The following is a 26,242-nucleotide window of genomic DNA, read 5'->3' on the forward strand; positions in this document are numbered from 1 at the left end:
GTGTCCTGTTGCTGGGGGCGGGGCAAGAGGTTGGGTGGGACAGTTTGGGAAAGGAGTGGGCTTAGTTCCCCAAGCCCCTCTGGGAGAAATCACCTCAGCCACCACCCCTATCCTGCACAAAGAATTTTCTCTGACTGACTCTCGAAATGGAAATGTTTTTCCGTTACAGTCACATGGTGTTGGGTCAGGGGGACTGATAATGACATTTCACAAAAATATTGACTGAGCCAAAGCAGGACTCAACCTGGTGATGGAGAGAGGAGACCACCCCTAATCACTGCAGGAGGAGCTGTCAAGAGGAATGCTGTGGAAGGCCAGCAAGCTGCCAAGAAGCTGGAGGACCGACCCTGGCAGCAGGGAAGGCTGAGTCACAAGGCAGGGCTGCTGCGTTTCTAAACCTTCTAGGAAGAGGGAACCCCTCTCGTGCAAAGGTCCAGCCTTGGCGAATTGGAGCAAAGTATAGGGTATGATGGCCAGTGGGGGAAAGGAGGAGTTGACTGTTAGACCTTCCTAAGGAGCCTGCACTTAGCCTAGAGGCAGCAAGAGGCCACCAAAGAGTTCTCTGCAAGGTACAAATGGCACTGGGGGTCAGCCTACAGCAGGCCATGGGACCTCACGTGGAGGGTCACTGGAAGACTGTAGCACACCACTGCTGGGAATGGGAGGGGTGGCTGGAGAGCAGCGGCCAGCCTGGGGAAGCTGAGCAGAGTTCCCACTGGCCCAGCACTCCCACCCTGGCCTTGCACCCAAGAGAACTGAGAACAGCCATGCAGGCAAACATGAATATCCGGAGCGGCCTGAGTGTCCACTGACAGAAGGGTGGATGAAATATGGCGAGTCCACATGCAATATCATTTGGCCATAAAAGGCACAGAAGTGCTGATGTGCTCCAGCAAGCATGAACCTTGAGAATGTGATGCTTTGTTAGAGAAGCCAGACGATCAAAGGCTGTGTATTGTATAATTCCATTTAAATGAAATGTCCAGCATAGGCAAATCCATAGAGACACAAAGCAGATCAGTAATTGCCAGAACTGGGCAGGGGAAGCAAATGGGTACAGGGTTTCCTTTTGGAGAAGATGGTGAAAGTGTTCTGGAACTGCAGAGGTGATGGGTGCACAGCTCTGTGATTTACTAAGTGCCACTGAACAGTGCAGTTTGGTTTTTTTGTTTGTTTGTTTGTTTGGTACAAGGATTTGAACCCAGAGGCATTTAACCTGAGCCACATCCTCAGCCCTTTTATTTATTTGTTTCTTTGTTTGTTTTGGTCCTGGAGATTGAACTCAGGGGTGCTTTCCCACTGAGTCACATCCCCAGCCCTTTTTTACTTTTTATCCAGAGACAGGATCTTGCTGTTGTTCAGGGCCTCACTAAGTTGCTGAGGCTGGCTTTGAACTTGAAATCCTCCTGCCTCAGCCTCCCAAGCTGCTGGGATTACATGTGTGTGCCGCTGCACCTATCTCTATTTTTATTTTTTATTTTTTTATTGCCATGCTGGGGATTGAACCTAGGCCCTTGTGCTTGACACGCAAGCACTCTATGAACTGAGCTATATCCCCAGCCCCTCAGCTTTATTTTTTATTCTGAGACAGGGTCACACTAAGTTGCTGAGGGCCTGGCTAAGTTGCTGAGGCTGGCTCTGAGCCTGCAATACTCTTGCCTCAGCCTCCAGAGTCACTGGGATTACAGATGTGCACCTCCATATCCATCTCGAATAGTGTAAATGAATTTTATGTCATGTGAATTTCACCTCAAAAACAGATGATAGAGCTGGGGATCTAGCTCAGTTGGTAGAGTGCTTGCCTCACATGCACAAGGCCCTGGATAATGGATTGTTGAGAAGATAATAGGTTCATAGATGATACAAAATAGATGATTAATTGATAAATAGATGGTAAAGAGGGAAGATAGATGATAGAGCCTGGCACAGTGGGCATAGTTGTAATCTCAGTTACTCAGGAGACTGAGGCAATGGCATTCCAAGTTCGAGGCCAGCCTCAGCAACTTAGTGTGACTGTCTCAAAATAAAAAATGTAAAAAGGACTAAGGCCAGTCATGGTGGTGCATGCCTGTAATCCCAGCAACTTGGGAGGCTGAGGCAGGAGGATCACAAGTTCAAAGCCAGCTTCAGCAATTTAGTAAGGCCCTAAGCAATTTAGCAAGACCATGTCTCTAAATAAATAAAAAGGACTGTGCCCCTGAATTCAATCCCCAGTACCAAAACAAACAATAAAAAAGATGATAAAGGATTATAAATGGATGCACACATACATACATCAATTGATTGATTAATAATGGATTGATGAAAAGATAATAGATTCTGGGTTTTTTTGTTTTTCTTTTGTTTTGTTTACTTTGGTACTGGGGATTGAACTTAGGGGCACTCGACCACTGAGCCACATCCCCAGCCCTATTTTGTATTTTATTTAGAGACAGGGTCTCACTGAGTCGCTTAGCACCTCGCTTTTGCTGAGGCTGGTTTTGAACTCTCAATCCTCCTGCCTCAGCCTCCCAAGCTGCTGGGATTACAGGCATGCACCACTGTGCCTGGCTAAGATAACAGATTCTTAGGCCCCAAACAACTTAGCGAGACATTGTCTCAAAATAAAAAATAAAAAGGGTCAAGCATGTAGCTCAGTGATAAAATGCCCCTGGGTTCAATCCCCAGTATCCCCCACCAAAAAAAGGAAAGGGGCTGGGGTTGTAGCACAGTGCCTAGCCTGTGTGAGGCACTGGGTTCAATTCTCAGCACCACATAAAAATAAATAAAATAAAGGTTAAAAAAAATAAAAGGGCTGGAGATGTAGCTCAATGGTAAAGCACCCCTGGGTTCAGTCCTCAGTACCAAAAAGAAAAAAAAAAAGAATAAAGGGGCTAGGGTGCCACTCAATGGTAGAAAACTTGCCTAGTATGCATGAGGCCCTGGATTCAATTCCTAGCATGAAGAAGGAGAAGAAAGAACTCAAATGAACTAACTTTATATCTCGTGGAACTAGTAAAAGAAGAACAAAGGCCAGAGTAGAAATAAATGAAATAGAGACTGGATCTATAAAACTAAAAGTCAAGGTTTTCTTAAAAGATAAAAGCAATCATCAAAACCTTTAGCTAGACTGAAAGGACGCACAGCAGCCCGGCGTAGTGGCACATGCCTGTAAACCCAGGGGCTCAGGAGACTGAGGCAGGAGGATGGCGAGTTCAAAGCTAGTCTCAGCAAAAAGCAAGGCACTAAGTAATTCAGTGAGACCCTGTCTCTAAATAAAATATAAAATAAGGCTGGGGATGTGGCTCAGTGGTCGAATGCCCCTGAGTTCAATCCCCGGTTCCCAAAACAAAGCAGGGGGCTGCAGATGTGGCTTAGTGGTTACATGACCCTGGGTTCAATTCCCACCACCACCCCCCAAAACAATGAAAAAAGGAAAAGATAATTGGCAACTTCAAATAAATCAAGTTGGAAATAAAAGAGGACACAATACAAATAATACCACAGAAATGCAAAGATCATAAGAGACTACCATGAACAATTGTACCCCAACAAATTGAATAACCTAGACAAAATGGATAAATTCCTAGAAGTATACTACCTACCCAGACTGACTCAAGAAGAAATAAAAAATCTGAACAGACCAATAATGAGAAAGGGTATTGAACCAGCAATCAAAAACTTCCCAGTCAAAAAAAAAAAAGTCCATGACCTCATGACCATGTGAATTTTGCAAAATAAAGAATAATTAATATAATTCTTTTCAAAGTCTTCCAAAAAACTGAAGAGGAGGGAGTATTTCCAAACTCATTTTATTAGACCAGCATTACCCAAAGCCAGATAGGACACAACAAGGAAAGAAAACTACAGGTCAACATCTCTGATGAACATAGATACAAAAATCCACCACAAAATTCTAACAAAAAAGTTTCGACGGCACACTAAAAGTGGAATTTTTCCCTGGGATTGTAAGAATGATTCAACACATGCCAATCGACAAATGTTATAGACCAAATTAGCAAAAGGAAGGGCAAAAATCATATGATCCTCTCCATAAATGCAGAAGAGACTTTGGATAAAACTTGACATCTTTTCATGATAAAAATTAAAACTCCCAACAAATTAGGTATAGAAAGAATACACCTCAACATATTAAAGGCCGTGTATGGCATCATATGCTAGTAACATACTCAGTGGGGAACATGGTGACCTCCAAGGTCAGGAACAAGGCAAGGACATCCACCCTTGCCATGTCTATTCAATATAATACTGAAAATCCTAGCTAGAGCAATTAAAGAAGAAAAAGAAGTAAAATTGTCTCCATTTGAGATAACATGATCCTATGTAGATTATGAGGCATTATTCACAACAGCAAAGATACAGAATCAACCTAAGTATTCATCGCCTCATGAATGGATAGAGGAACGTGGCATAGATACACAATGGAATACTAGGCAGCCTTAAAAGGGGGGAAATGCTGCCATTTGCAGCAATGTGGATGAACCTGGAAGACACTAAGCGAAATAAGCCAGGCACAGAAAGACAATACCACATGTTCTCCCTTATATGTGGAATTGAAAAAAAGGTGAACTCCTAGCAGCAGAGTAGAACTGTGGTGACCTTGGGGGTGGGGGTGGGATGGGGAAAAGAAAGAGAAAGATAAAAGGGGGTAGTTTCAGTAGCAAGCTGAATAAATTCTCAAGATCTATTGTACAGCATGGTGAATACAGTTAAAGTTGACCCCAGGGCTTCACACATACTAGCAAGAACCCTACCACGGAGCCACGTTCCCACTCCTTTTTTATTTTTTATTTTGAGACAGTCTCATGAAGTTGCTGAGGCTGGCCTGGAACTTGCCATCCTGTTGGCTCAGCCTCCCTGATTGCTGGAATTAGAGGTGTGGGCCACCACTCCCAGATCATCAACCATCTTTTCACATGCTTGTCTGTCACTTGCATATCATCTTTGGATGTCTTCCCAGGTCCTTTGCCCATTCCTTAATCCAATTACTTGAGTTTTGAGGTTGAGTGTCGGAGTTCTTATATATTCTGGACGTTAGCCCCTTATCAGATGTATGATCTGCAAGTATCTTCCCAGCCTGCAGGTTGCCTTCTCACTCTCATGTGTCCTTTGACACAGAAAGTTTTTAAGTGTGATGTAGCCCCACATATCTGTTTTTGCTTTGGTTGACTATGATTTTGGTGCCACATCCAAGAAAGCATTGCCAAGCAATGCCAACATTATAAAATTTCCCTGTTCTCTTCAAGGAGTTTTATAGTTTTGGGTCTTACACGTAGGTATTTTATTTTATTTGTCTTTGGTACTGGGGATTGAACACAGAGGTGCTCTACCACTGAGCCACATCCCCAGCCCCTTTATATGTATTTCTTTAATTTTGAGCTAGGGTCTCGCTAAGTTTCTGAGGGCCTCGCTCAGTTGTTGAGACTGGCCTTGAATTTGTGACCCTCCTCAGCGTCTTGAGTCTCTGAGATTAGAGGGGTGTGCCACCATGCCCAGCTCTTTTATTCATTTTGAGTTAAGTTTTGTATATGGTGTGAGGTAAGGGTCCAACTTCAGTCTTTTAGATGTGAATATACAGTTTTTCCAAAACCACTTGTGGAAAAAAAGACTGTCTTTTCCCTAATTTGTAGTCTTCAAAAACAGCAAATAAAAGTGTTGGGGAGGATAGGGAGAAATGGAACCTGTATGCCGTTGGTGGGTTTGGGCAGTGGTACCACTGCTATGGAAAACAGTATGGAGCTTCTTCAAAAGATCAAGACTAGAAACAGCCTACTGTCCAGCAACCCCACTACTGGGTTTATATCCAGAATAATCAAAAGTGGGAATATTCACACACCCACGAACATAGCAGCATTATTCACTGTAGCCAAAAGGCGGGAGGCATTAAAATGTCCATCAACAGACAAGTGGATGACAAAATGTGCTCCATATGTACAAGTGAATGTTATTCAGCCTTAAAAAGGAAAGAAATCCTGTCACATGCTATGACACGGTTCAAACTTGAAGACTTTATACTAAGTGAAAGAAGTCAGACACAATTGACAAATATTGTGTGGTTTCACATACACGAAGTGCATATAGTGATGCAATTCATAGAGACAGAAAGGAAAATGGTAGTTACCAGAGACTGAGGGGAAGGGAAACACGGAAATTGTTTAGTGCGTACAGAGTTACATATTTACCGATGAAAAGTCCCGGAGATCTATTTCACAGCAATGGGAATTCACTTAACACACTACTGAACCACACAGTTCAAAGTGGTAAAGATGGTAAATGTTATGTTATGTGGGTTTTACCACAATAAAAATTATTGACTTGAGAAAAATAGAAAACACGAACTGTCCCATAATTATTAAAGTAATTAGATCAGTCTGGGTGTGGTGCCACACACCTGCAATCCCAGCTACTTTTGAAGTTCAGACAGAAGGATGGCAAGTTCAAGGCCAGCTTTAGCAATTTATTAAGTCCCTAAGCAATTTAGTGAGACCCTGTCTCAAAAGAAAAAAATAAAAAAGACTGGGGATGTGGCTCAGTGGTTGAGTGCCTCTGGGTTCAATCCCTAGTGTCACAGAAAGAGGAGGAAAAAGGAGGAAGAGGAGGGGAAGGCGGAGGGGAAGAAACTAAATCAGTAATTTAACAATCTATGGTAGGAAAAATAAAATACATCCTTTTCATCTCTAATTTTGTTGATTTTGATCTTTTTTCGTCTAGTTTGGCTAAAGGCTTATCAATTTATCAATCTTTTATATCTTTTCAAACAGTTCTTTATTGCATTGATCCTTTGTATTGCTTTTTTTATCCTCAATTTCATTAATTTCAGCTCTGATTTTATGTCCTATCTTCTACCAGTTTTGGAATTAGCTTGTTCTTGCTTTTCTAGGGCCTTGAGGTGTAACATTAGATCATTTATTTGGGATCTTTTTTTATATAGACACTTAATGCTATAAATTTTCCTTAGCCAGATGTGGTGATGCACACCTGTAATCCCAGCCACTCAAGAGGCTGAGGCAGGAGGATCTCAAATTCAAGGCCAACCTTAGCAATTTAGCAAGACCCTAAGCAACTTAGTAAGACCCTGTCTCAAAACAAAAACTAAAAAGGGCTAGGAATGTGGCCCAGTTTTTAAGTGCCCTGGGTTCAGTCCCTGGTACGAAAATACACACACAAATGCGCGCGCACACACACACACAAACCCAAAAACCAAAAAACCAACCTTTCCTCCTAGAACTGCCTTCATAGTGCCCCAGAGATTTTTGATATGATGTATCTCTGTTCTCATTTATTTCTAAGAATTTCTTGATTTCTCCCCTGATTTATAAATTTTTAATAACTTAAATATATGTTTCTTTGTCATGTAAATATAAAGATTAAAAACTGAACATTATGGGATAAGGTATATAATAAAAGTTTACTTTTTCTGTTAAATAAATAAAATAAAATAAAATAAAATCTATGGTGAGAGGGCCAGGAGGGTACAGAAACAAGGGTGACTGATACATCGTTGCAGGGAGAAATAAAAATACTCCCCCAAATCCCTTTATGTCTTGAAACCAAATGTAGATGAGGATGATACGAGGCTGCAAAACACGCCAATTCAAAACCATTTGTGAAAAAATACATGACAAAGTAGTGTTTGGCCTAGAAAACACAGACTGGTTTAACATTAGAGAATGAATTAATGTGGCGGCGCAGTGGAGCGCACCTGTAATCCCACTGGCTTGGGAGGCCGAGGCAGGAGGATCATGAATTCAAAGCCAGCCTCAGCAGCAAGGCACTAAGCAACTCAGTGAGACCCTGTCTCTAAATAAAATACAAAATTGAGCTGGGGATGTGGCTCAGTGGCCAAGTGCCCCTGGGTTCAATTCCCAGTACCCCACTCCCCGCCAAACAAAGAGCTGGGGAAGTAGTTAAGCACCCCTAGGTTCAATCCCCAGTGCCAAAAATCTAGAAAATTAATTAATATAATTTACCTTGTTAATAGATAAGAGGGGAAACCCTGTGGTTCTCTCAATGTATTCAGAAAAGGCAGTTTAAAAATTCAACATAGGGCTGGGGCCATGGCTCAGTGGAGGAACGCTTGCATAGCATATGTGAGGCACTGGGTTCGATTCTCAGCACCGCATATAAATTTAAAAAAGGTCCATCAACAACTGAAAATATATTTTAAAAAATTCAACATACAACAAACTAGGAATGGAAGAGAACTCCTTAATTTCATAAAGGGATCTACCAAACACCCCTGCAAACATCATACTAAATAATAAAACATTGATGATATTTTTTTGCTTCTATTCAACATTGTATTGAATGAGGAAGTAAGGCAAGAAAAAGAAATCAAAATTTAAAGGACTGGAGGAGAAGAAAGAAAACAGTCATTATTTGCAGATGATACGATGTGTAAGCAGAAAACCAAAAAGAATCCACAAAGGGAATCCAGACAACTCTTAGGCTTAATAAGAGAGTTTATAAGGTTATGTGCTACAAAATGAATGTACAATGGTTACTACTATACAATAGCTGGTCTATAGAACCATACAGTCAGAATGGGGATTGAAAGACCGGCACAGTGAATGCCTGTAGGAGAACAAGCAAGGAGGAGCAAAAGGAGAAGAAATGAAGTGATCGCAAGAGGGACAATCGTCCCTTTGAAGAGAGATTAGGTTACATGCCTACCTCCCACCAGGTACATATTCCTTCCAAATGAATTAAAGCCAGTCATCGCAGCAGCTCAGGTGGCTGAGGCAGGACTACAGTTCAAGGATTGGTATCTAGAATATGGAAAGAATGCCCACAAACTAACAAAGAAAGCCAGGCGTGGTGGCTCAAGCCTGTAATCCCAACAACTCAGAAGGCTGAGGCAGGAGGATCTCAAGTTCAAGGTAGCCTGGGCATTTAGCAAGACCTAAGTTTAAGGATAAAAATTCAAAAAAAGACTGGGGATATGGTGCAGTAGGAGAGCACCCATGTTCTCACCTGCCCCCGCCTGGTGCCTGCAGCTGTCCCGTCTCTGAGCCTGTGGAGGCCAGCAAAGGGTAGCAGCGCCCTGCCCTGTGCCACCAGGCAAAGGGGCGGGCAGGGAGAGGCTGGGCTGCCTGGCAGGGCTCGCCGGGACGAGTCAGGCTGGGTGTGATTGCATTGTGGGGAAGGAGGCTGGGACTCTACTAGGACACACTCCTGGTACTGCCAGCTGCTCCTCAGCCTGCCGCTGGCTTCTACAGGTAAGCAGGAACTGTGGCTGGTGTGGGTGTGGGGTGCAGGGGGCTCTGGGCTGACAGACAGCACCCTGGGAGAAGCTAGAGTGCGTAGGGCTGGCTAGCTGGGGTCAGACAAAGGCCTTCAAGCAGTAGCCCAGCCAGCAAAGATATCCCCTGATGCCTGGGGACATGGAGGGGGTGCTGGTGCTAGGAGGTGGGGGACCAGGGCTTCTGATCCCAAGTTGGAAAGCTGACGCCAGCCTGGGGCACGGTGCAGGGAGGAAAGGTGCCCTCCTGGCTCCCTGCCCCCACAGCAACCCAACTGGTTCAGCCAGGTGGCAGCAAGCTGCTGCCACCTTACCCTGGAGCACATTGCTACTGCACCTTATGAGGGAGGCAGGGACCCCAGTCTGAGCGCACCTGCCCTGCACCATGGCAGTGAGGCTAATGGCCTCAGAGTGCCCTACCAGGGTGACAGGGGAGCCAGCTGCCCTCCCTTCCCCACCCCAGGCATGGAGAGCAATTCCCTGGAGGGAGCAAGCAGCCAGCAGCCAGCTGCATGTCTGAAGCTAAGGGTGGGCTCCCTGTGGCCAAGCCCCTCAGCCCCCTCCTGTGGGTCCTCTTTGTGTCAGCCTCCTCCTGTGCAGCCTCCTCCATTGGCTGTACCTGGCACTACTTGGCCAAGTCCCTGGGGCAGGGCTGAGTGGGGGAGGGGGAGAAAGTCCTCTGCATGGGTTGCCTTTGTCAGCGTCTCCTCTGCCCCCAGCCTGAACAAAGGCAGCCATTGAGGGCCCAGACTGGCACTTCAGCCAGGCACCAAGGCTACTGAGGCCAAGGCTGGCATTTACAGGGGTTCAGTGCCTCTGACCCTGTTGTGGGGGCTCTGAAGTCCACCCTGTGTCCTTCACAGGGATCCAGGGGAACTCTGGGTAGGGTGCCTTGGGCTGGCAGAAAAGTTGTGGGTCAGATGGGGAGGACTGGCTGGAGGAAACCCTGTCCCTTTGTCACCAGATTCCAGGGGGTGTCTCCCTGGAGGCGGAGAGTGGTAGGGAGCCCCCTGGCCAGAACAGCCTGGGTGGGGGTAAAAGCACCAGATAGTGGGTCCCTGGCCTGGCCCTCTGGACAGAGGGGATATTGTTGGGGTGGAGGCAGGGCTGCCTTAGCCCAGCCACTATTGACAAAGCTGCCAGCTGTGGTGGAGCCCGGTCGCCAGGCCCTCGGTCCCCCCCATCCCCCGCCCCCTTCCTCCCCCAGGGCCGGCATGAATGGGGCTGAGCCTCAACTGTCTCCCTCCCACTCAGGACAATGCCCTCCACAGCCATCTTGTGCCCATCATCACTGCCCCAGGGCAGCTGAACTGAAGAGATGTGCCACGCTGCTCAGGAGACCCCACCGCTGCACTCCTTAGTGCTGGTAAGTACCTGGGCCCCACATCCCCAAAGATGTCCCTGAGGGGGCAGGGTGAGGTAAAATAGCCCAGACCAGGGCTCAGGACACAGGGAAGCTTTGACAGGGCTCTAGTGTCCTGTGACTCCTCCACACACTAGGCACTGCCGCAAACACACCCAGGATCTAAAGGAAATGTCTGTCCCTTCCTGCCTGTGTTCCTGAGATAAGGGGTTCCAGGGCCTTCCTGGGGCTTGGCCCTAGGCCTGAGTGGCAGTGAGTGGCTCCTGGCGGGCATATGCCCACACGTGCAGCCGTGCAGACTGCAGTTCAATTCAGGGCCTGCTGCCAGTTTTGCCCCCTCCCCAAGGCTCTGCCCAGGTCGCTAGTCTGCAGGCTGCTGGGCAATGGCTGCTGCTGACAGCGTTGGGGCAGGAGCTTTGATCCGTGCCTCCTCTGGAGGGTTGGGGACCCACCCTCGCTCTCAGGGGCTCAGACTCACGCTCCCCTGCCAGCACACTCTGGGGCTGCCTTGACTCAGGCCCTGCTCCCTCTGTCTTTCCGCCTCGCCTTCTCACCGAGACTGGCTTCCTCCTCAACGCTCCTGACCACAGGGGCGGGCCTTCCTCTACCCCTGCATCCTGCCTTGCCTCTTGCTGCCCCTGGTGTCCCTGCACCCTCCTGGATGGCTTGAAGCTTTTCCTCATTCCCTGCTCTGGCCACCCTGAGGTGGTCTAAGACCCTCTGTGGTGTGGCTGTGGCATGGGGCAGGTGGGCTGTGGCTGGCCGTGTCTTAGCAGGCGGCTGCCCAGCTTCCGCCATCTTCCCTGGCTTGCTCTCTCCCAGCTAGTGAGGGACTCCCTATTCCTTGTACCACGGGTATCTCCCCTGGTCACATGGTGGCCTCACTCCTCTTGTCCCCATGCCATCTCTCTCGTCTGGATGGCTGGTGCAGGGTCACCCTGCTATGTGGCTTCCCCTGCCACCCCGCCTTCCTTCTCTCATGCCCCTCCCCTCTCCTCCCCTCCACGCTGTCACTCAGAGTCCCTCTGGTCATGCTCTTGTGGCTTTTCAGGATGTGCCCCCATTCTACAGTCTAGATGCATATAAAGTAGAAGACGGAAGAATTCTTCCCCTGCCTGTGCGCATGTGCACGTGCTTGCTCGTGCCCCCACCCCCGCCCCAGCTTTTTCTCCAACTCTTGGACATTTTCTTTGTCCCTCTTTCTGTCCTCTTTCTGATTGCCTTTCTCTGTGCCCCCTCTGTCTCTCTCTCTGTCTCTGCTCTCTCTTTCTGCCTCCCGACTGCTCCTGGGCTCTGAGCCTCTCTCTTCTAGACTCTCCACCCTGCCTTCCTCTCTAGTCGCATCTCTGCCTCCTCCTTCTTGCCCCTTCTGCCCTGGCTTGTGCCTACTGGGGAGCGGGGTACTGGCAGCTCCCTCCCACCAGCTTTCACATCACCTGGCTCTCCCCCAGGTTCCAGGGATGGCTGCCTGGCCTTCCTTCTACCTCCATCTCCTGCTGCTGCTGCTGCTGTCCCCGACACCACCGTCCTTGGCAGGGGCTCATCGCTTCTCTGCACCCAACACCACCTTCAACCACCTGGTGCTGGCGCCCGGCCAGGGCTCTCTCTACGTGGGCGCAGTGAACCGCCTCTTCCAGCTCAGCCCCGAGCTGCAGCTCGAGGCTATGGCTGTCACGGGCCCTGTCATCGACAGTCCCGACTGCGTGCCTTTCCGTGACCCCACCGAGTGTCCTCAGGCCCGGCTCACTGATAATGCCAACCAGCTCCTGTTGGTGAGCAGCAGGGCCCGGGAGCTGGTGGCCTGCGGGCAGGCGAGGCAGGGCGTGTGCGAGAAGCGGCGCCTTGGGGATGTGACCGAGGTGCTGTACCAGGCCGAGGACCCCGGCGACGGGCAGTTTGTGGCTGCCAACACCCCGGGTGTGGCCACAGTGGGCCTGGTGGTGCCCTTGCCAGGCCGGGACCTCCTGCTGGTGGCTAGAGGCCTGGCGGGCAAGCTGTCAGCTGGGGTGCCACCCCTGACAGTGCGCCAGCTGACCGGGCCGCAGCCCTTCTCCAGTGAGGGCCTGGGCCGCCTGGTGGTGGGTGACTTTTCTGACTACAACAACAGCTACGTGGGGGCCTTTGCTGATGCCCAGTCTGCCTACTTCATCTTCCGTCGCCGTGGGGCTCGGGCCCAGGCTGAGTACCACTCCTATGTGGCCCGCATCTGCCTGGGGGATACCAACCTTTACTCCTATGTGGAAGTGCCCCTTGCCTGCCAGGGCCAGGGCCTCATCCAGGCTGCCTTCCTTGCCCCAGGCACCTTGCTGGGGGCATTTGCCACAGGCCCAAGTGGGGCCCAGGCGGCCCTGTGTGCCTTTCCCCTGGCTGAGGTGGACGGGAGCATGGAGCGGGCCCGGCGACTTTGCTATACGGCAGGTGGTCGAGGACCCAGCGGCATGGAGGAAGCCACCGTGGAGTATGGTGTCACGTCACGCTGTGTCACTCTGCCTGCTGTGAGTGGCCAGGGCCTGGTTCCCAGATTCTGACAGTGTCTTGCCTTCCTCTTCTGCACCTCAGCTTGCTTGCCCGCCACATCATCGCTCCTTCCATAGCTTGGGGCAGGGTGCTCTCCAGTGACAAGTAGCTGGCTGACCTCTTGGCCAGAGGATGTCAACAGGGGGACATCCTGTCTCCAAGTCTCCTGCTTGCTTTCAGCCTGTTTCTTTACACCTTTCTCCCTCTGTGGGGCAAGCTTGTTGTGTCATGGGGCTTGGCGACCCAGCCTCCCAGCTCCCGGCGCTGATCGCTCACCCCCAGGTCTCTCCCAGCTCCCCTGTCACTGGCTGCCTGGGCCTCTCCTGGAGGCTGATTTCCACTCCTTACCTGTCTAGGACTCCCCCGAGTCGTATCCTTGTGGTGATGAGCACACCCCCAGCCCCATTGCTGGCCACCAGCCCCTGGAGGCACAGCCTCTGCTGCAGCTTGGGCATCCCATCAGCGCCGTGGCAGCCCTCCAGGCAGATGGGCACATGATAGCCTTCCTGGGGGACACCCAGGGCCAGTTACACAAGGTGAGAGCCTGACCGAGGGGGGCACCCTAGTGCAGCCTGCATACTGCCGGGTTGCATCCAGCCTTGCTGCCTGTCCTGGAGCCCCTGCTGCCAGTGGCTCAGGGAAGCCTTCCAAACCCTCCACCTCTCAGCCTGCATTCCACTGGTGGGTCAGAGGGCCTCACCGCACCCTGACATCTGGTGGGGTGCACCTCCTGCTATGACTCCCAGATGGGAAGCTTAGGATGACTGCCCAGGAGCCTTGGCGTGGCCCTGCCTTCACTGGTCAAGGTGGGTGGGGGTGATGTGGGAGCAGCACAGGCAGGCATGGCACTCAGAGCCAGCCTGACCCTAGGAGTCTCTCCAGGGAAACTCCTGTCTCCTAGCCACCTGCCTGTCTGTAGCTGCCCTCCCATGTGGCAGAAATCCAGGGTGCCGCTGCTCCGGCATCATGGCTCCTTGGAGAGTGCCCTAACCCTGAGGGCGCTGAAGGGGGAAGCCAGATGTCCTTCCCTTGATGGCTCTGGGGAGAGGTGGTGCTCCCTGAGAGTGTTTATGTTCCTGAAACAGAGACCCCGCTGGAGGAGAGCATGTACCCTGAACAGTGAACCTCTGGCCATCTGGAGAGTTGATGGTCCAGCCCTGTCCTTGTGCCCCTGCCCAGGTCTTTCTCAACAGCTCCCAAGGCCAGGTGTACCAGTCCCAGCAAGTGGGGCCTCCTGGCTCACCCATCAGCCCAGACCTGCTGGTGGACAGCAGTGGTAGTCACCTCTATGTCCTGACTGCCCAACAGGTGAGGGCTGTCCCAGGACCCAGGGCCAGGTCCACATGGCCCAAGTCTCCACAACCACCATTTTTCTCCCTTGCTGCTCACCCAGGTTAGCAGGGTACCTGTGGCAGCCTGCCCCCAGTTCCCCGATTGCACCAGCTGCCTCCAGGCCCGGGACCCACTGTGCGGCTGGTGCATCCTGCAGGGCAGGTGAGTGTGGTCCTGTGCCCTGGCTTGTGCCAACAGGTACAACCAGAGCAGCTCTGGGTGTGCCAAGAGACCAACCCTACTTGCTTGATCTTGCCTATCCACCAAGCCATGAATCTGGGTGGCACTGTCTGCCTGACATTGCCCAACCCATCCACTTCTCATTTCCAGCAGCCCCACCCTGGATTCAGGCATCTGCCACCTCTCCCAGGACCCCTGTCCAGCTGACAGTGTCCCTGGCCCACTTCAATCCCCCCAACCCAGGCTCCACGCAGCAGCCCAGCAGCAGGTGCCTCTCTCCCAGTCAAGAGCCAAAGCAAAACCTTGAGCTAGACAAAGAAAAGAGGCACAGCAACCCAGTGCGGGGGCACATGCCTGTAATCCCAACGGCTCAGGAGGCTGAGGCAGGAGGGTCACAAGTTCGAAACCAGCCTCAGCAACTTAGCAAGACCTAAGCAACTCAGTGAGACCCTGTCTCTAAATAAGAAGTAAAAAGGACTGTGGCTCAGTAGTTAAGCACCCCTGGATTCAATGCCTGGTACCTGTGAAGTACCCCAGCTTAACCCATTCCCCTCACCACCCCTGCTCACTGTGCTCCAGCTGGGCCAACCTCCCAGTCCCCCAGGGAACCCAAGATGCACACAATGAGATGATGGGCCCCTGCCCGGCAGGTGCACCCGGAAGAGCCAGTGCAGGCGGGCAGCCCAGCCGAACCAGTGGCTGTGGAGCTATGAGGAGGACAGCCGCTGCCTCCACATCCAGAGTCTGCTGCCAGCCCACCACCCTCGCCAGGAGCAGGGCCAGGTACAGCACCCACCACCACTGCACCTTCCAGGCCACACTGCCACTGCCTGGCGGGCTGCCCCTGGCTGCCTCCCAACGGCCTCTGCTCCTGCCCCCACCATAGATCTTGCCTGCTAGCACCCTCTTCTTGCCCAGCTCCATTGTCCTGTTTCCCTTTCATGTGTCCCAGGTCACCTTGTCTGTCCCCCGGCTGCCCACCCTGGCTATGGATGAATACTTCCATTGTGCCTTTGGGGACTACGATAGCTTGGCTCATGTGGAAGGGCCCCACGTGGCCTGTGTCACCCCTCCCCAAGATCAGGTGCCTCTTAACCCTCCAGGCACAGGTGAGGGGGCCCCTGGGAAGGGGCCAGGGTGGGAAGAGGACAGGCCAGAGCCATGCGCCTTGCTCTACGCACACCATCCCCTCTAGATCACATCACCCTGCCCCTGGCCCTCATGTTTGAAGATGTGGCCGTGGCTGCCACCAGCTTCTCTTTCTATGACTGCAGTGCTGTGCAGACCTTGGAGGTGGCTGCTCCGTGAGTTCCTTGGCCTGGCTCCTTATGGGTAGGGGTGGCAACCTGAGATGGCATGCAGCCTGAGCAGACCCCTATCCCTGCAGCTGCCGTGCCTGTGTGAGCAGCCTTTGGCGGTGCCACTGGTGCCCCCAGAGCAGCCACTGTGTACACGGGGAACACTGCCCAGAGGGTGAGAGGACAGTCTACAGTGCCCAGGAGGTGGGTGTACCTGACCCAGGGCTCCCTTCGCCCACTCAGCCCCCTACAACCACCCCCACGGGCACTGCAAACCGAGGCAGAGCTGCCCAGGTGGGCTCCTGCAGCTCTGAAGGGCTGAGGGCTCTCCTTTCCCCAGGTGGATATCCAGGTGCGTGGCCCGGAGGCTTGCCCCCAGATCGTGGGCCTGGCGGGTCCCCACTTGGTGCCTGTGGGCTGGGAGAGCCATCTGGCCCTGCACGTCCAAAACCTTCAGTATTTCCGAGTGAGTGCTCAGGTGGTAGGGGCTGGGGACGGTGGGGGGGTGATGACAGTGTCCAGGGGACTGACAGCATGCCCCCCAGGGCCTGCCTGCCACCTACCACTGCTGGCTGGAGCTGCCTGGAGCGCTGCAGAGGCTGCCGGCCTCCCTGGAGGAGACAACTGCGGACGCCGGCCTCATTCACTGCCGGGCCCAACAGGTGGGCGGCGGCACCTTGGCCTCACCTGCTGCCAGGCACCTTCTGTAGCCCGCTTCCCACCTCCCCCAGCTTCCCCAGTCCTTCTTCATCCTGTTGCCACTCATGAGAGCCTGCTCTGTGCCCTGAGCATGTGGCAGGCCCAGTGCTCACAGTCTCTGCCCCTGAGTGCCCTGGGGGGCAGGCACAGCCATTCGAGGGAGTACCCTAGGGGAGGCGGGAGGTGGGGCTGCCCCAAGTGGGGTGGAGTCTGACCCTGCCCTCTACCCACAGTTCCATCCCTCCATGTCCCAGCGGGAGCTCCCGGTGCCCATCTACGTCACCAGGGGGGAGGTCCAGCGGCTGGACAATGCCCATGCTTTTCATGGTGAGCGTGGGGGTAGCAGGGCAGGAGGGGGCAGGGGATGCGACACAGGGGTGCTACCTCAGAGCATGCCTGGCCTTTCCTAGTGATCCTGTATGACTGTGCCGTGGGTCACCCTGACTGTAGCCACTGCCAGGCAGCCAACCGGAGCCTGGGCTGCCTGTGGTGTGGTGATGGCCAGCCTACCTGTCGTTACGGGCCTCTGTGCCCACCAGGAGCTGTGGAACTGTTGTGTCCCATGCCCAGCATTGATACAGTGAGCCACTTGCTCCCCACCCTTCTCCATGGCCCAGTCTCCCACCTCTTCCCCTGCCCCTCACTGTCCTATCTTCCTCAGAGCAGACTAACTGCCTCAGGCCCCCAATCCCTAACAGCCTGGCCTAGCCACTGTCCAGCTGGTTGGCTGGGCACCATTGCTGCAGGGTGGGATGTGAGTTTGGAGTGCCCCATCTGCCATCTTTCCCTGACACAGATCGAGCCCCTGACCGGCCCCCCAGAGGGTGGCTTGGCCCTCACCATCCTGGGCTCCAACCTGGGCCGGGCCTTTGCTGATGTGCAAGACGCTGTGCGTGTGGCTGGCCGGCCCTGCAGCCCTGAGCCTGCTCTCTACCGCACCTCTGCCCGGTGAGGTGCCCCTGCAGGAGGAGTAGGGGGTGCTGTCCAGGGAGAAGGGAGGCTTGCAATCCAGAAATATGGGACCCTGGGTGTGAGTACAAAAGGAAAGCGAGTGGGCAAGGGAGAGAGAGCAGGACAGGTAAGAGGGAGAGGGACAGCTCCAGGAGGTGGCTGGCAGGCTGTCCAAGGCTCCCAGGGGGCTCTGAGCAGCAACCGGACCTTGGCTCATCAGGATTGTGTGTGTGACATCTCCTGCCCCCAATGGCACCACTGGGCCAGTCCAAGTGGCCATTAAGAGTCGGCCACCAGGCATCTCAACCCAGCACTTCACCTACCAGGTCAGTGCCTACCCCAGGGTGGCATAGTGCAGGAGACAGTGGGAAGGGGTCTAAACAGCTAAGTGGAGACGTCAAACTGGATCCAAGGGTTGCAGGAAGCACTGCTGTTTCTAGAAGGGAAGCCACATGATCTCAGTGGACAGCAGGCTGGGGACAGTGGCGGGATAGCAAGGACATTGCCATTGGCAGTTGTCCAGGAGGGTGGTGGGCAGCAAAAGCAGCAAGTATGGTGGGCCGCTGGGTCACTCTGGGCATGGAGCCATTAGAACGTGTGGGCCTGGCTCCCTGCAGGAGCAGGGACAGGGGAGTGTGGGGACACCTCAGATGCTAGCCTGAGCCCTGGGCATCTAGGAGGGTCATTTCTGGGGCGGGTATCCCAGGGTGGTAACAGTAGGAGGCAGGGGTGGGTCGGGACCAGGAGTTCTGCCTGGCACAAAGCATCTCGAGAAGGCAATTGGATTTTGGGGTCTAACTCGGCGTGCAAGTTAGTCAGTACCGAGGGGAAAGACTGATGGTGAGGAGAGACTCCAGGCAGGGGCAGATGGGAGGAAAGCTGGCAAATGTGGAGCTGCCCAAGCCAGAACTGTGCTTCCAGAAGGAAGGCATGGTCAGCTGCGGCTCCTGACACTTAAGAAACCAAGAATCGGGCCTGGGGATGGGCCCCGGGTAAGGAAGCACCAGGGCAGGCTGCCACGCCTACCCCAGTCTGCCCTGTTTCCCAGGATCCTGTCCTGCTGAGCCTGAATCCCCAGTGGGGCCCTCAAGCAGGGGGCACCCAGCTCACCATTCATGGGCGGCACCTCCAGACAGGAGGCAACATCACTGCCTTTGTGGGTGGCCAAACCTGTCCTATGTAAGTATCCACCCTGATGCCCACCAGGTGCAAGGTCGCTTGCCTCCTAGCCCAGGCCTGGCTGCTGTCAAGTAGGGGACACACCCTGCAGGCCTTAGTGTCCCCCCCTATGCAGTGGGGGCAGTGGATTCAAGGCCACCATCAAATTTCAAGAGAAATAGTGCTATGCCGGCCTCAGTGGTCTCTGCCCTTGTTGCAGGAGGCAAAGTGGGCCTGTCGTGGGGACTGGGTCAGGGCTGGGGATGAAAGGTAACAGTGAGAGCCCAAGGTGAAAATTCCTCCTGCACTCCCTGAAGCCAGGAGCCAGTGTGTCCCAAGACCATCGTGTGCCGCACTATGCCCCGGGCCGCACCAGGAGAAGCAGCGGTCCTTGTGGTCTTTGGCCATGCTGAGCGCAGGCTGCTCGGCAGCCCCTTCCGCTACACTGCCAACCCCCAGCTTGTGGCGGCAGAGCCCAGCGTCAGCTTCCGGGGGTGAGGAGCCTGGCCAGCCCTTGGAGCAGCCTGTGAACTGAGCCAGAGGGGAGATGGGGAGGCTGGGGCTGGGCGGGGTTGCCCACCACCCTCCCACCCTCTGACCTCCATCCTGGCACAGGGGTGGGCGCCTGATCCGTGTCCGGGGCACGGGCCTGGACGTGGTGTGGCAGCCCCTGCTATCCGTGTGGCTGGAGGCCGAGACAGAGGTGAAGGCTTTGGGGGCTCAGCCCCAGGACCTAACCCCAAGGAGGAGCTGTGAGGCCCCTGCTGCAGAGCCCCAGGCTTGTATCCAGCTTGGGGGAGGCTTGCTGCAAGTGAGTCCCTCCACACCAGCTGGTGACAGGGCTGTCCCAGTGAGGGGGGCAGGGCCAGCCAGTATGTCCACAGGAACGAAAAGGGGAGCCCCAACTCACCCACCTATGCCTCTGGTCCTGATTGCCCCGCAGTGCTCCACCGTCTGCTCTGTCAACTCGTCTGGCCTCCTCCTGTGCCGCAGCCCTGCTGTACCAGACGGGGCCCACCCAAAGCGGGTCTTCTTCGCCCTGGACAATGTGCAGGTGGACTTTGCCAGTGCCAGTGGGGGCCGGAGCTTCCTGTACCAGCCCAACCCCCGCCTGGCCCCGCTCAGTCGGGACGGCCTTGCCCGCCCCTATCGCCTCAAGCCGGGTCACGTGCTGGATGTGGAGGTGAGTGTCCCCGGCTGTGCGCTCCCAGGGCGCTCAGGCCCCCAGTGCGGGCAGCCGGCTTAGGCTGCTGGCATGTATCCCAGGGTGAGGGCCTCAATCTGGGAATCAGCAAAGAGGAGGTGCGCGTGCACATCGGCGACGGCGAGTGCCTGGTGAAGACGCTCACGCTCACCCACCTGTACTGCGAGCCGCCCCCACACGCCCCTCAGCCCACCAACAGCTCCAGTGCCCTGCCGCAGTTCGTGGTGAGTGTGTGCCCCTGGCGGGTGGGCTGCAGGCTGCAGGCCCGTGCTCAGGAGCCCTGCCCCACGCCCCCAGGTGCAGATGGGCAACGTGCGCCTGGCCCTGGGCCCTGTCCAGTATGAGGCGGAGCCCACCATGTCCACCTTCCCTGTGGAGGCCCAGGTGGGCCTGGGCATGGGTGCTGCTGTGCTGATCGCCGCCGTGCTCCTCCTCACCCTCATGTACAGGTGAGGGCTCTGCCCCTGTACACACCTGCGCAAACTTCCCTCTTCACTCCTGGCGAGGATGTCCCATGGCAGGACCTGGGTAAGTGGCCATCCTGGCCTAGGGCTGTGGCTGACATGTGGCCCTCGGCTGCAGGCACAAGAGCAAGCAGGCCCTGCGGGACTACCAGAAGGTGCTGGTGCAGCTGGAGAACCTGGAGACAGGCGTGGGCGACCAGTGCCGCAAAGAGTTCACAGGTGTGTGGGGGCAGGAAAGGGAGCAGAGCACCCACCGGGCCTGAGCCCACATCTCAGTGGCTCCTGGCCTGCAGACCTGATGACCGAGATGACGGACCTCAGCAGCGACCTGGAGGCCAGTGGCATCCCCTTCCTGGACTACCGCACATACGCCGAGCGTGCCTTCTTTCCTGGACATGGTGGCTGCCCGCTGCTTCCAGAGCTCGAGGGGCCTGAGGAAGAAGGCCGCCGGGCCACGGTTCGCCAGGGTCTCACTCAACTCTCCAATCTGCTCAACAGCAAACTCTTCCTCCTCACGGTGAGGGCCTTCTGGGTGCTTGGGGGCAGGCCACGCAGAGGGCCAATGTGGGCAGAGAGTTGGGGCTAGGGACAGGCCAGGCTGGTGTGAGCGCAGAAGTGGAGGAATGCATGGGGCTCCCCAGAGTGAACACCAGCTCCCTGCCTAGCTCATCCACACCCTGGAGGAGCAGCCTGGCTTCTCCCAGAGGGACCGCTGCCACGTGGCTTCACTCCTGTCCCTGGTGCTGCATGGCAAGCTCGAGTATTTGACCGACATCATGAGGACTCTGCTTGGTGACCTGGCAGCCCATTATGTACACAAGAACCCCAAGCTCATGCTACGCAGGTTGGTCTTGACCTGGGCATGGTGGCAGGGACAGGGGCTCACCACTAACCTGTCCCCACCCTGGGCAGGCTCTGCCCTGGTGCAGTAGAGCCAGGAGGGGTTTAGAAGAGGAGTTGAGAAACATTCTCACCAGGGACCTGGAACTTCCTCCCCACAGGACGGAGACCATGGTGGAGAAGCTGCTCACCAACTGGCTGTCCATCTGTCTGTATGCCTTCCTGAGGGTGAGGGACACTGTGCAGCCTGCCCCCAGCCCGGATGGCACCCTCCTGCCCCCCAGCTCTTGGGGGCTGTTGCCTGCCTGTAGCTTCTCTGACCAGTGCCCAAACTCCCCCAGTGGCCTTGTCCAGGACCCAGGACGGGCCATCAAATGAAGGTCATGAGAGCCATTGACCTGTCCTGCAGGCCCACTGCGAGGCCCAGCCAGAGGGAGTACTGGAAAGGGAAGACTTCAAACCCTTTCCAGGGCCAGAGTCAAGTCAGAGGCAAAAAGGGATGGGGGGTCCCAGTCCAGAGGCCTGTCCACCTATCCTTGCTCTGGGCTGTTGGTTGCCCCTTTCACTCCCGCTATGCCCTCTGCTGGGCATCGCTGAGCACCCTGGCCCGTGACCAATACCAGTCCACCTTGATGGTTGCAGGAAGTGGCTGGTGAGCCACTGTACATGCTCCTCCGGGCCATACAGTACCAGGTGGACAAGGGCCCTGTGGATGCCGTGACAGGCAAGGCGAAACGGACCCTGAATGATAGCCATCTGTTGCGGGAGGATGTGGAGTTCCGGCCCCTGACACTGATGGTGCTCGTGGGCCCTGGGGCTGGCGGGCCCACAGGGAGCAGCGAGATGCAGCGTTTGCCTGCCCGGGTGCTTGACACAGACACCATCACCCAAGTCAAGGAGAAGGTGTTGGACCAAGTCTACAAGGGCACCCCCTTTACCCAGAGGCCCTCAGTGCATGCCTTAGACCTCGGTGAGAGATCCAGCCCACCTCCCCTGCCTCTACCGCCTCTACCACGTAGCCTCTCAGTTCTGCTTTATTACAAATGGGGAACAGGTTGCAGTCTGATGGGCTTCCCTGGTCTTCCCAGAATGGCGCTCAGGCCTGGCTGGTCACCTAACCCTGTCAGATGAGGACTTGACCTCAGTGACTCAAAACCACTGGAAGAGACTCAACACTCTGCAGCACTACAAGGTGCTGGGTGGGCAGGAACAGGGCAGGTTGGTTGGGAGTAGGAGACAGGCCCCTACCTCGGGGATCAGATGGCAGTGAAGGGATCAGACTCTGCTCCCCTGTTCCCCACCAGGTCCCAGACGGAGCAACAGTGGGGCTCATCCCTCAGCTGAACAATGGTGGTGCTGTCTCCCAGACCCTGGCTCAGAGCTGCCCCTCAGGAGAGGGTGAGTCCCTCGGGGCCCAGACACACCTATCTGCCCCAGGAGCACCAGCAGGGATGGAGTCCACCCTAGGCTAGGTTCACTAGAGTCCAAGGCGGGACAGGAAGGAGTCTCCGTCATGTCATCTCCCTTGCCTGGGTTGCCAACCCCACCTGCCCAGCAGGCAAGCCAAAGCTCCAGGTTGAGCCAAGGCCTGGAGGTTCCAGAGTCATGAGGTGCCTGGCTGAGCAAGCCCCTGGACCGCCATCCTGCAGGGAGCACGGTCTGTGCCCCCCAGGCCACTGGTACAGGTTGGGGGCAGAGGCATGGGACTGAGGCCAAGCTCCCACGCCCTCAGACATCCCCATGCTGGAGGATGGTGAGGAGGGCGGGCTGCGCCTCTGGCACCTGGTGAAGGCCACTGAGGAGCCAGAAGGAGCCAAGGCACGGCGTAGCAGCCTCCGGGAGCGGGAACGGGAGCGGGCACGGGCCAAGGCCATCCCAGAAATCTACCTCACCCGCCTGCTCTCCATGAAGGTCAGTGTAGCCAGGGGAGCCAGGCCACAGGGGAGGCTTGGGAGCAGAAATGGTCCTAGAGAGGCAGAGGGGCCTTCATCCCCTGCTACAGGGCACACTGCAGAAGTTTGTGGATGACACCTTCCAAGCCATTCTCAGCGTGAACCGGCCTGTGCCCATCGCTGTCAAGTACCTGTTTGACTTCCTGGATGAGCTGGCAGAAAAACACGGCATCGAGGACCCAGAGACCCTGCACATTTGGAAGACAAACAGGTGCCTTTCCTGCTGACCCCCTGCCTACTGTGACTGGTCTATTGAGTCCCAGAGGGACAAGGACATTCTCAGAACAGGACTACAGGTTCAAGGCAGGAACCCAGGTTTTCAACAACCCCCGCCCCCCAGCATGGACTCACGGGAAGGTCACCTGGGCCAAGAGGACAGCTCCTAGTGAAGAGCAAGGCTGGGGCCCCTGGCTGCCTGTGTGGACAGCTCCAGTGACATGTGCATGGACAGGGTGGGCTGGAGTGCACAGAGGAGGAGGCCACAATGACCAGGCTTCATCCCCACACCTGGCCTGTGTCCCCAGCCTGCTGCTGCGGTTCTGGGTGAACGCCTTGAAGAACCCACAGCTGCTCTTTGATGTGCGGGTGTCAGACAACGTGGATGCCATCCTGGCCGTCATTGCACAGACCTTCATCGACTCCTGCACCCTCTCGGAGCATAAAGTGGGCCGGGTGAGGGTGGCGTTGCCAGTGCCAGCCAGCAGGGGCTGGAGAGAAAATTCCTATAGGGGAAGCCAAGGGACCCTGAGCTGGGTGGAGTTGAGCAGTGAGCCCTGGCCAGAAGGCAGGGCTGCTGGTGGGTCCCCACACCCTGCTCACGCCTGGTCCTTCCTGTCTCAAGCAGGATTCCCCGGTGAACAAACTGCTCTATGCCCGGGAGATCCCTCGCTATAAGCAGATGGTGGAGAAGTAGGTGTCCGAGCCCTCAGGGCGGGGGGAGGCACTGGAGCATGCCTGCCCCTGACTCTGCGCCCTTCTCCAGATACTACTCGGACATCCGCCAGAGCGCTCCAGTGAGCTACCAGGAGATGAACTCCGTGCTGGCTGAGCTCTCGGGGGTGAGACGTGGCCCAGGGCACTGCCCTCCCCATCTCGGGGGATTGACTCTCTGAGCAGAGGGAGAGCCCTGGGGCTTGAGGCAGGGCTGAGGCCTCACTGCCCCCCATGTGCTGTCCCCAGAACTATACTTCTGTTTCCCACTGTCTGGAAGCTCTGCAGGAACTCTACAACCACATCCACAGGTATTATGACCAGGTGAGGCCCAGGGCACTGTGGAGGGGAGGAGGCAGGTACCTTGAGGCAAGTGGGGCTGAGACAGAGGCCCAATGTCCCTGAGGATGGCTCAATCAGGCAGAGGAAAGGAACAGGGTGTCAGCCTCTGCTGAAAAGGCTCAGATTGAGCCATGGGCTTGACTTTCACCTGGATTTCCCAGGGAGGCCCCAAGCAGCATTTCCTGAACTCCTAGGCCTCTGCTAAGATGGAAGCTGGGCTGGGCAGCCCTGGGTTAATGAGCGGAGGGGTGAAGCTCAGGTGGATACCCTTCTCTGCCCTGGCAGATCATCAGTGCCCTGGAGGAGGACCCTGTGGGCCAGAAGATGCAGCTAGCTTGCCGCCTGCAGCAGGTTGCCGCCCTAGTGGAAAACAAAGTGACAGACCTGTGAGCTTAGAGAACCTGCCACCACGTACCTTATGATCCCTGAACCGAGCCTGTGACTGAGGAGGGCCCTCAGAGCCTGGGTGGTGTTGAGTGCCCACTGCCTTGCCACAGGGCTTATTTCTAATTTATAACATTCCCTACCCCTTCTCCCATTGTATTTATTTGCTTGCTGGAGAATATGGAAATAAAACAGAAATATGTCTTTTAAAAACAACAACAACAAAGCCCAGTCCCCAGCCCCTGTCTCAAGCTGCAAGAGTCAACTTCAAGAGGCTCCTTGTGCTGGGAGCCTCAGGGCCCCATGACTGTGAGCACCCTCTTCCTGACCTCCCCAGGGCCTACAAGAAAGCTGCCACCTCCATCTATGCCTGTCCTGTCCCGATCAGTTCTTTCCTAACACAGAACACTGTACCAAGTCTCTCATCTCAGAATAAGCACTGTCATTGCCCAGCCCCTCCACAGTCCCAGACTTGCCCCTCCCGCCAGTCTCGCCCCGCTTCTCCTCTAGAAACACTGAGTTTTCTAAAAGCAAAAAGTGCTTGTCAGCCTCACTGGAACCCTACACTGGCACCCAGATTCCAGGCAGGGCCCCTCGGCCACCCAAGGCCTGTTATCCCCCAGCTCCTAGCCATGCTGAAGCATGGCCAGCATGTGGAGGTCTCCAGCACATTCTGTCTGCAGGTCTTGGCCCTGGGTGTGCCCTGTGCTGCCATGTGCTGCCCTGTCCCCTTTGGGGACCAAATTCCTCCTGTTCTCTCAGGATACAGCCCTAAGGCCACAGGCTCCTTCCATTGCCTCCCAGCTCCTGGGCAGTGACTGTGGACTGTTTGTTCCCCAGGGTAGACAGGTCAGTGCTGGCCCACAGTGGGCACCTGACAAATGTTGGCAGAAACTGAGGAAGGCCAGGTAACCAGCCCTGGAGCTGGGAGGGAGGTCATGCAGGCCACAGCAGTGGAATTCTGGGGGAGGAATGAGTCACTCTCAGCTCCTGCCCCTGATCCCCTTAGTCACAACATTCAGGGGAGATCTGGGCTCCCACTGTCTTAAGGGTCTATGAGACACTGGAAAACTGGAAACAGGACTGGGAGTGGGCAGGGAATGGGGTCCCGGTGGGATTGGGATTAGTCAACTCTGGTAGGACTCCCAGAATGCTCCAGAAGTTCCAAAAGCAGTGCTGGTGGCCTGCAGTATGGAGGGGATGGAGCTCAGCCTAAGGACCTGGTCACCATGTCAACTACATCCTTTCATGGGAGGCCCCCAGCAGCCAGTCATGGAGTGCAGGCGTCTTGGCCTTGGCTCCGGATTGCTTTGTCCTCATGTAAAGGTCCCCCTCAGCTGGTCCTGGGGCACCAGGAGACTCGGCTTAGGGACTGAATCTCTACATG

The 26,242-nt window shown here is 54.9% G+C and overlaps 1 protein-coding gene across 5 annotated transcripts; it reads left to right on the forward strand.

Moving 5' to 3' along the window:
• Positions 1-9,094: 9,094 nt before the first annotated feature.
• Plxnb3 (plexin B3) lies at positions 9,095-25,099 on the forward strand. Of its 5 annotated transcripts, none has more exons than XM_047536849.1 (36): positions 9,095-9,218; positions 10,496-10,607; positions 12,056-13,099; positions 13,478-13,657; positions 14,301-14,429; positions 14,515-14,615; positions 15,284-15,416; positions 15,586-15,742; positions 15,829-15,937; positions 16,021-16,135; positions 16,272-16,397; positions 16,477-16,593; positions 16,864-16,957; positions 17,041-17,210; positions 17,427-17,578; positions 17,802-17,907; positions 18,630-18,760; positions 19,057-19,233; positions 19,355-19,550; positions 19,683-19,922; positions 20,006-20,167; positions 20,241-20,392; positions 20,526-20,626; positions 20,701-20,924; positions 21,073-21,251; positions 21,409-21,475; positions 21,890-22,217; positions 22,336-22,439; positions 22,552-22,645; positions 22,980-23,158; positions 23,250-23,410; positions 23,724-23,871; positions 24,041-24,108; positions 24,182-24,257; positions 24,379-24,440; positions 24,757-25,099. In XM_047536849.1, the coding sequence occupies exons 2-36, from the start codon at positions 10,560-10,562 to the stop codon at positions 24,803-24,805; spliced, it is 5,679 nt and encodes a 1,892-aa protein (XP_047392805.1). In that variant the 5' UTR covers positions 9,095-9,218; positions 10,496-10,559; the 3' UTR covers positions 24,806-25,099. The 5 variants fall into 5 exon arrangements, with proteins under 5 accessions (XP_047392805.1, XP_047392802.1, XP_047392804.1 ...); XM_047536846.1 differs by having other exon boundaries at positions 24,379-24,453; positions 24,757-25,098; XM_047536848.1 differs by having other exon boundaries at positions 24,044-24,108; positions 24,379-24,453; positions 24,757-25,098.
• The last annotated feature ends 1,143 nt before the right edge of the window (positions 25,100-26,242 follow it).

This window comes from Sciurus carolinensis, chromosome X, assembly GCF_902686445.1.
Source record: "Sciurus carolinensis chromosome X, mSciCar1.2, whole genome shotgun sequence".
NCBI classification, from domain to species: domain Eukaryota; kingdom Metazoa; phylum Chordata; class Mammalia; order Rodentia; family Sciuridae; genus Sciurus; species Sciurus carolinensis.